The sequence below is a fragment of the Corvus moneduloides genome, chromosome 4 (genome assembly GCF_009650955.1).
Source record: "Corvus moneduloides isolate bCorMon1 chromosome 4, bCorMon1.pri, whole genome shotgun sequence".
Lineage (NCBI taxonomy): Eukaryota > Metazoa > Chordata > Aves > Passeriformes > Corvidae > Corvus > Corvus moneduloides.
In genome coordinates this window covers 50195600-50205615 of record NC_045479.1, presented here as the reverse complement: position 1 = coordinate 50205615, position 10016 = coordinate 50195600, and the positions used below count along the sequence as shown (strand labels likewise).

General features: G+C 40.9%; 1 protein-coding gene across 6 annotated transcripts in view; it reads right to left on the bottom strand.

The window, feature by feature from the left end:
• Window positions 1-2448: 2448 nt before the first annotated feature.
• MET (MET proto-oncogene, receptor tyrosine kinase) overlaps window positions 2449-10016 on the bottom strand; it is an 88512-nt gene continuing 80944 nt past the window's right edge. For all 6 annotated transcript variants that reach the window (XM_032106479.1, XM_032106476.1, XM_032106478.1 and 3 more), the window contains 5 exons: window positions 9527-9708; window positions 7844-7953; window positions 5191-5356; window positions 4154-4290; window positions 2449-4015 (listed from right to left, as the gene is read on the bottom strand). In XM_032106479.1, coding sequence (XP_031962370.1) covers window positions 3805-4015; window positions 4154-4290; window positions 5191-5356; window positions 7844-7953; window positions 9527-9708 — 806 coding nt within the window. In that variant the 3' untranslated portion in view covers window positions 2449-3804. The remainder of the gene's footprint in view (window positions 4016-4153; window positions 4291-5190; window positions 5357-7843; window positions 7954-9526; window positions 9709-10016) is intronic.

Below are 10016 nucleotides of genomic sequence, written 5' to 3'. Positions count from 1 at the left end.
AAACAAAAGTACCATTCAACTCTTTGCAGATATATGAACTTACTAACATCAAATCTTTACCAGAATCACATATTCTTACAGGTGTCCCAGACACAACATTAACTTTATTAAGCAAAAGTTCATAAATAGTAAAAATGTCCTCTGTTTCACATTGCAGCGTTCCTCAAGCATGTACGTACAAGTTTGGAGTAACTTTTCCAAATCTATGTGTCATAAACTTCCTTAGCTGTTTTAACAACCATAGAGATGATTTTTTTTTGCCTGCAGCAAAGCCTTTTGTCTTTGAGCAATATACAATTAGTATCACTCTCAGCAGACATGAGAGTTCATTGCTGAAATGAAAGTGGTGATGAAACACAATACAATATTATCTGCTCATAGCTTGCCTACACACTCTGCCCTCATTATAAATCTTTCAGTTATAACACAGTCTCCCAAGAACAATATATCTCCCTTATATGAGTTCTTTATCTGCACTACCTCTCTTTGAAGATCTTAAAATGGTTGGCCTACAGCAATGGAGATATTAGACGTAGGGTGGAGTGTGTTTACAGTCAGTTCTTTTCCTTTTTAATATTTACACAGTATTTCTTAAGGTTGCTACAATTTATGAATCATGTACATTGACAAACGTTTTCTGAAATGTTCACAGTGCAGTATTTTGTGGCCTAACCAAACTTTGTAAATGTCATTAAAAATAAACTTTTTATTTTAATATAAAAATAGAATACTTTATGTGTTTACACCAACAAACCCAGTTCTATCCTATTCTAAACAAGCTATACAGTAGTATGCACAGAATTCCACAGGAACAGAAATGACATGTGATGTTTGCCCTAAAGTTACAGTACCCTTCCCTAATGAATGGAAGTTTTATTTACTATCTCTTTTCAAAACTGTTTCTCTGGTTATAACTTAGCATTAAAAGTAGGTATCATAATTCACTGGGTTGTGTGATCTAAGAAGAGAGTAAAGAGGGCCTAAAGCCATTTCTTCTTTTGATCAGTCTTCTCTGCTCTTCAGGGCTGGTATGAAGAAGTTACTGATATGCGTGCTATGGTGGTGTCTTTTTAGGTCAGGGCTGCCTGCAACACTTCTGCTCTTTACTCACCTTTGTCGGCAGCTCCACCCAAGGGTAGCTGGCAGAGCTTCCACTGCTCACCAAGTGACTCACCAGACAGCAGCCTTCAAGTTTTCATTCTCAGAGTGATTCATTCTTTATTGAAAGAAATGGAGGCTTTGCATTTTTCAGCAAGAGATCTGTTGCTATAGGCTGTTTGACTCAAAGAAATGGTTGAATGTTGGAATAATGTTGATAATAGGAATGCTTTAAGCTAGATGATTTTTCCTTTGTTTTTGTACCATCTGACTATACCAGAGAACTGGTGAGACTGACATCGAATCGGAGAATCATAGAATGGCCTGGGTTGGAAGGGACCTTGAAGATCGTCCTAGTTCCAGCCCCTCTGCTGTGGGTACATTGACGAATGTTGAACATTCCAGGGATGGGGCATTCACAACTTCCCTGGACAACCAGTTCCAGTGCATCACCACCCTCACAGTAAAGATTTTTTTTTCCAATATCTAATTTAAACCTACTCTCCTTCAATTTAAACTCATTGCCCCTTGTTCTGTCACTACATGCCTTTGTAAACAGTCTTGTTCCATCTTTCCTGTAAGTTTCCTTCAGGCCACAATTGGGTCACCCCAAAGCCTTCTCTCTTCCAGGCTAAACAATCCCAATTCTCCTAGCCTTTCCCCACTGAAGAGGTACTCCAACTCTCTGGTCATCATGGTTGATGTCCCTCCTGTGATGGGGCCCCAGAGCTGGATGCAGCACTCCAGGTGGGGTCTCACCAGAGTGGAGCAGTGGGACAGAATCCCCTCCCTTGACCGGCTGGCCACGCTGCTTTTGATGCAGCCCAGGATACAATTGGCTTTCTGGGCTGGGAGGGCACTTTGCCTGCTCATGTCCAGCCTCTCATGCACCCCAAGCCCTTCTTGGCAGGGCTGCTCTGGATCTGTTCATCCCCCAGCCTGTATTGTTACAGGGGGTTGCCCTGACCCAGCTGCAGCACCTTGCACTTGCTCCTGTTAGAACCCATGACATTCCCACCAGGCCACTTCTTGAGCTTGTCCAGGTCCCTCTGGATGGCATCCCATCCTTCAGGTGTGTCAGCTGCACCACTCAGCTTGATGTCAACTGCAAATCTGCTGAGGGTGCACTTGAGCCCTTTGTCTATGCCATTAATGAAGATATTAAATAACACTGGTCCCAGTGCAGACCCCTGAGGGACACCACTTCTCACTGATGGCCATTGGGACTCCGAGCCATTGACCACTACCCTCTGGATGTGATTGGATGTGACTGTCCAAACAATTTCTTATCCATTTAACAGTCCACCCATCAAATCCATCTCTCTCCAGTTTAGAGAGAAGGATGTTGTGGGGGACAATGTCAAAGGCTTTACAGAAGCCCAGATAAATGATAGCTGGTAGCCCTTCCGTTGTCCACTGACGTAGCCACTCCATCCTAGAAGGCCACTAGGTTGGTCAGGCAGCACTTGCCCTTGGAGAAGCTGTGCTTCTTGAGTCCTGGTGAAGGACCACCCTGTCATTCATGTACCTTCTAGGAGGACCTGTTCCATGACTTCCCAGGCACAGAGGTGGGGCTGACAGGTTGGTAGTTCCCAGGGTTGTTCTTTGTTTTCTTCTTAAAGATAAGTACACTGTTCCCTTTTTCCAGTCACCTGGGACTTCCTCTGACTGCCATGACTTTTTGAATATCATGGAGAGTGGCTTGGCAACTGCATCAGCCAGTTCCTTCAGGACTCTGGGATACATTTCGTCCGGTCCCATAGACTTGTGCACATTCATGTTCCCTGGGCAGTCATGAACCTGATCTTTGCTTACAGTGGGAGGGGCTTTGCTCTCCCAGTCCTCATCCTGTCATACATCCACTCAAGAGGTGTGGGAAGAGAGGTTGCCATTGAAGACTGAGGAAAAAAAGTTAAGTACCTCAGTCTTCTTCTCGTCCACCAGCATTGCTTAACAGAGGGGGAACACCTTCTTTAACCTTACTTTTCCGATTAAAGTACGTGTAGAAGCCCTTTCTGTTATTCTTTGCATCCCTTGCCAGGTTCAGTTCCAGTTTTGCCTTGGCCTTCCTCACCCACTCCCTACACAATCGTACTTTTCTATACTTATTTTACTGCACATTTCTTGATTTTGATTTCTGTTAAGACACTGACCATGAGGCTGGCTATCTTGGCTGCCTAGGTTCTTAGAAACCTTGTTGATGTAGTTCAAAAATCCAAAGTTTGTCCCATGTGGGATGAAAGTACATTTTAAACTCTTGTAACTCTCATTGCTTTTCTTGGCCTTTTGTGTGAAAACCATTTCTGCACTGCTCGTTATCCTAAAGTACATGCACAGTAACAGTCCTTCCAGCATATTGATTGATATTCTACTTTCATGGCATTAATGATGAATCTTTGTTCTTGGGTCTGAGCACACATTAATGACAGTTTGTGGGAACCAGCTCTGGATGGTAGCACACCACATTTCCATTTGGTAAATTGATGCAGTTCTCCAAATACTTGGAAATTACTGTGATGGTTTATGGAATCCCGTATCCTTAAACAATATGATATCGTGTCCTTGTACTAGTGCAAGTTGGGCAACAACATAAACATGTGCAACAGTGTTCTCACAAAGACCGGGCAGTAAAAACTAGTGGACAAAATGTTTTGCTTTTTGTTCATACAACTAAGAATGGATTTTCCTCAATTTCAGACATACCCGTCATGTGTCAACGTCCATGTCTGTGTTGTCTTGTGATGATAAAAGAGAAGGATAGGGAGCAATGCACTTCACATTGACATAAGTAGCATTGACATGAACATAGTGTTCCCCAATAAAAGTGGAGAAGATTGTTGATATTTTTGAAACAAGTTCAGAAAATGCTGGACGCATCTCAGGTTTCGGATGCCAGCACTTCAGCATGACTTCATACCTGCCATTCAAATAAAAGAAGTGTTCAATTATGAAATCACATAAAAAGAAAAAAACCCCAACCCTCTCTTTCAGTCTCAATTACTATAGTACCAGAATCATCAGCATTTGCACAAGCCTTTGCAAACTGTTTACTTACAGTGGATCAGGGCAGTATTCAGGTTGCAGCAGCCTTCTTCCTTGTAGTAAGTAAACAGTTATATCAAAAGAATTTACATCAGGATAAGGTGGTGCCCCTCGTGTCATAAGTTCCCATAACAATACACCAAAGGACCACTAAGAAAACAAAGAAAAAACCCAAAAAGTTAAAGGGTTGGAGGCATTTACATTCCTGTTTTAGAAGATGGTTTGACAGATTTAAGCATTCAACTGCATGGATTTTCCTTTGAAAAGTTGTTTTACTGCATTCAGCTTTCTTTTAAGTGGGCTAATAAATGCTGTAGGGACTTGAGGAGTCACTTAAATAAGAGCCAGAGAATCTCAACTAAGTAAATTAAAGAAAATAAAAGCCCATAGGCCTGCTACTTTGCTGGTATAAATTGGCAGACCTCTTTTGAGGTTAATGGAGCTCTGCCAGTTTACATGAGCTGATGATCTGACTAACTCAGTGCAAATATGTGCTGAAGACAGTATACATGGTGAAAATTCTATGCATCACAGGTTAATCTGAATCTGGATTGAAAGGAGAGCTAAAATACAAAGCAATCCAGCCAACTGACTTCATCTTAACAATATTTTCTTCATAAATGGCCCGGTAATACTTGAAATTGCTGTAGGCACCCAGTAAGTATTTATAAAGCAAATAAAGTATTTTGGAGAACTATTAACTTTTACAAGTCTCCATGTTAACCTGTTCTGTCAAGCTTTCCAGAGCCCCTCCTATAGCAGGGTTCAGCTCCAACCTAGCTTCTTGGAATGTCCTTACTTTCCCTTGGAACAGGGTTAAACCCCTAATTTTTCCCTGAGCAGTAAGATATAATCAGAACAACTTCTTGCTTTGTGATTGGGACAAATGCACTTTCTGCATGTAGAAAGAGTCTTTTATTCTTATGTGAACTAAAGTTAGATTCAAATATAAGTTTTGATTTGGAGTTCTTTCATTAATTAAATATTAGAAAGATGCCTCAGGCAATATAAAAGAAATAAATAGGTGATACAAATATGGTTGTACATTACCACATCTGACTTTGTTGTGAACTTCTGAGTTTGTAAACTTTCTAAAGCCATCCATTTCACTGGCAGTTTAGCTCCTGTTTTATTGTGCACACTGTAGTATTCTTTATCATAGACATCTCTAGCAAGACCAAAATCAGCAACCTTGACAGTAAATTTTTCATCCAACCTATGGAAATGACAAAAGGTATTATTTGCAACTGAGCAGGCCAAGATTTACTGTGATGGTGGATTATAATGACTGACTTACATTTTTGAGACTGTGACTTTGGATGGCAGTACTTTATTTTGGATCTATGAACTAATGTTACACTGAAACAAAAAGTGCAGCAAAGTATATTTGACACCCATTTAACACAGTGAATGAACTCAGGAAATTACCAATACTGTATTAATAATACAATTTGAATTATAGTTATTTTAGAACAATTGCTGTGTATAAAAAGATTTTTGCTAATAGCCTACACATCCTGATTGAATGCTACATCATTTCTTCCATAGCTGCTTTTTCTTCTGTATCCTTAAAACCTGCTCATCCAAGTCAGTGCATCACCTTTCCTACTTACTCTCAGTTTTCATAAAGAGGGATCCATCATTATCTCAGTGACTGCCTTTATGCAATAATGTAGTCCTGTAATTAAGGATGAGTTTGGTGTCTGTTCTGGGGGAAAATGATGGCATAACAAAAGTTCTGTTGGGATGACATCTCAGCCATACCAGAAGACCTCCCTAGCTTTGCTTCTTAGGCCTAAGCTTGGTATTTGTCCTGGTAAGTGGCACCGTTGTCACAAACAGATAGAGTGTGGGTATTGGCATGTTCAAGCCTATCTTTCATTGTATGTGCAGACCTCGTCACAGCAAGCACTTCCTTTTGGGCTTGTTTACAGGATCACACAGTCACAGAATGGGTGTGGTTGGAAGGGACCCCTGAAGATCATTTGGTTCACCACTACCTCCCCTGCTCAAAGAAGGGTCAGCTACTGCAGGTTGCTCAGAACCATGACCAGGTGGGTTTTGAACATCTGTGAGGATAAGGACTCCATTACCTCTCTGGCAACCTGGGCCAGTGTTCAGTCATCCTTACAATAAAATTTCTCCCCATGCTTAAATGCAATTTTCTCTATTTCAATTTGTGCCCACTGCCTCTTGGCCTGTCCTTGAGCACCACTTAGAAGAATCTGGCTTCATCTTCTTTAATCCACCGTATCAGGTGTTTATACATATGGATAAGATCCCCCTGAACCTTCTCTGGGCTAAATGATCCTGTCTCTCTCAGTGTCTACACATGGCATTTTTCTGTCTTGAATTGATGAAGTTTCTGTCTGGACAACTCTGGTCCGTTGAAGTCCCACTGCATGGGACACAATCACCTGCTGTATTTACTGATGTTATAACTTAATCTGATGAAGGAAGTAGGAGGGAACTTTGTTGGGTCTTATGCCATAGCAGGTTTCTGCACCTCTTCCAGGATAGTGGAATAGAGTTAAGAGTCCCTGAGGACTATATTTGCATGCTGGCTTCCTTTCTGATAGACATCACCACTGTGGCAGGGCCTGTGCTTTCTGAGTGTTGCATTGCACAATGGCCACTGGGGAAAGCGGGTCTTGTGGCAGAAGCTCTCCAGGCTCTGAAGTGCTGAACCCTATAGAAGTCAAAAGCAGTCATTCAGTGGTCATGTGAGACACCCTGAGAGTTCTTTCCTCACCCAAGGAAGAGACAGTAGGCCAAGGGGAATGTCCTGTTGCCACTATTTGGACTTTGATTAGATTAACTAGGTCTTTTGTTAAGTAACCCAATGGATTTCTTCTTAGGAAATCTGAAAATCATGTTGCTTGTGGCTTTTTTCATCCCTTACAAAACCAACACCTGTAAGAAAATGTTCTTTTTCAGAGGCTCTTCAGCTGCACAGGTGTGCACCTTTGAAAAAAGAGTAAGATATCTGATGTCACAGATGATGACCTTTTTGCAGCCAGAGCTCCAGTTTACGATGTGCTAAAAATAAACTCCAATGTTTAAGGCTGTGCCTCATTAATTCACAACATTGGTGATAAATCAGCATAATCATATTGGCAACTCCTGTATCAGTTTGTCTTTGTGGGAACTGAACTGTCTGGCTTCCCAGACACTAGTAAGATTCTTTGAATGTTAATTTGTGTGCATAGTTGAGCCAAAGTAAGCTCATACTTATGTAATGAAAGACTACTGTCAAGAGGTCTCACTGGTGTTTCTTTGTGCTCCCGTTTTTCTCACAAAGTTCCCCTGTGTTCCTCTCCCTCCTGGTTAGGTGTGGCAGCAGAGACATTCTGCTTCTGAAGAGGCTGGGTGGAAGCACAGCAAGTTGAGGCAACAGCAGTTTAACTTCCCTTAGGAGATGCCTTTTAAACTCTAACCAAAGATTTTGAGAGGCTACACGTTCACCTCAGCTTTCTTATTTCTCACACTCAAAAAAAGCTTATGTGTAAGAAATGAGCCCTTAGCAAGATGAGTAGCTCATCAGTATGCAAGACAAACATCAGTATAATTGCAGAGCAATGAAAAAACTACCATCTTTTGACTAAAAAAAAGCAGAATCCTGGAAGCTTTAATTTATTTCATCTCAGTGTTTTACACAGCAGAGCGTGTGATAATGTGGCTGAAAGTAGATGTTTGTACTTACATACAGTTTCTTGCTGCCAAATCTCTATGGACAAACTTTTTACTTGCAAGGTATTTCATTCCTTTTGCGACCTGAAGGCCAAATCCAATTAAATCTTTTACTGTTGGATTCTGTAAAATACAAACATTTATGATAAAATGAATGCAGAAGCTCGAGGATCAGACTGCTTTATGCTGTGACTCTTTAGGTTTTACACACATCTCCTGACACCAGAATGATCAAGACAGGTTGGTGCTTGTAGTGAAACTGGTTTAAGTTTAGGTCAACTTCTTACCTCCAGTGAGAAAACACACTATAAGAAAACAAAAGAGCTGACAGTTTCCAGAAGAGTAGAGTTTGCAGCATAAGTAGCATAACCTGGCCTGGGAAGTGGAACAGTATGCTGAAACCTCAGCATCACAGATGATACACAAAATTCACATATGTGAACTTCAGAGTGATAGCATGTAACTCAGTAGAAGGTACTAACTATGAACTTGGAGCTCATCAGCTGGGGATGACCAAGAAAAGAGAAAGTGCTATTTGGGACAAATAAGTGCATCAGTATGATGTAATAAAAAAGGCAAATGAGACCTTAGCAGTTACCAGAGGAAGATTTTTGGCAATGATTGTTAACCCCTTCTGCTGGTCAACATGGTGAGATGATACTGAAAATGTTAAATATCAAAATAAGTATAAACATAAGCCTGTAAATCTTTTATCCAATCATATGACTTGTTATGTAGTAGTAAGGATACCACAGATTTTTTTCTTGTTGACATTGCTCTTTATAATTTTATTCTGTGGAACAGTCTGAATCAACTGTGGTCATTATTCTGTTTATTTCAGGAAGGACCATGGCACTATTTACAGACAAGTGGCCTGGTGCTTGTAGAATGAAAAAAGCTCAAATGGGAAGAGGTCCCTACCTCAGAAAGCTTAACTCCTCCAAAAATTTGTCGAAATGCATTTAGTTTTGAATGTACTGGCTATTGTTGCTTGCCATAAAAGCAAGGACAAAATCCTATCGGCTCAGGAGTCACTTTATATTGTCCTAGCGCTGTGAAATAGGTGAAATACTACAGTGTAAAGTGGGCTTACACTGCCTGAGGTAAGACCTGTGATCTCATACTTGAAAGAGAGCAAGTGAGGCACATCTGAGGAATCTACAGTCTTTCAATGGAAATGGGGAAGACTGCTGCTAAGAGAGTACTCATAGTTTGTGTAACAGTTCCTGGTTTTCTTTCTTAAGATAAGAAGAAAAAATATTGATAACAAAGGGACTGCGACACTAGCTGGACATGGATGTCCCTTACCTAGCAGTTGGAAGAGCAGATGTTGACAACTGGCACAGCTGTGCTAAAGTCAACAGAGATGTGCCAGTTTAAACCAGCAGATGATTGGGCCCCTTGACTTAGATCTCATAAACACATTTGTTTATAAAGAGGCTTATGGATGGGAAATGAGAAATACTTATTGCTGATAATTTCTGGGAAACATTCTAGAGAGGAATTTGAGGGGGAGGGGAGGGAGTGGCAGTGCTGTGGCTGGGCTTGATGCCAGACTAAGCAAGTGCTAAAGGTTAAGGTGCAGTAACAGCAGCAAGTTGCAGACATAATGTAATTATGAGAGCTTATAACGTGTGGTGTTGGAGCAGGGTGTGGCCAGACTTGCATTGCCATTTGTACCTCACCATGTACTTACGTGAGTCTCATTCCTAATGAAGTTTCGAAGATCTCCATGTTTCATGTATGGAAGAACAACTAATGGGGATCCTTCATTGGGCAAACAGATTCCCAGGAGTGATAGAACATTGGGATGAGTGAAATCTTTCATGATTATTCCTTCTTTCAGAAACTGAGCTACTTCTTCCAGGTCTGTAATCCCTGAGAAATCCAGTAATAAAAGGAATTAATTAAAAGAGACAGAAACAAACTAGGTTTCATTTCTCTACAGCATATCATTGCACAAAAAAGTGATAATGAGAGACTACAGACATGCTCCCCACCTCCCACATTACAACCAGGTCATGTGCATTGGTTTTCCTACAATGACCAAATACAGGCTGTTGGTGATTTTAATTCTGTTTCTCCATTTCTTATTTTGAACGATTTAAAATTGAATAACAACACTTGAGTGAAGTCCTTAATAAATGTTACAGCATCTTCCTGTTTTTCCAGCAGCTTTGCCCACT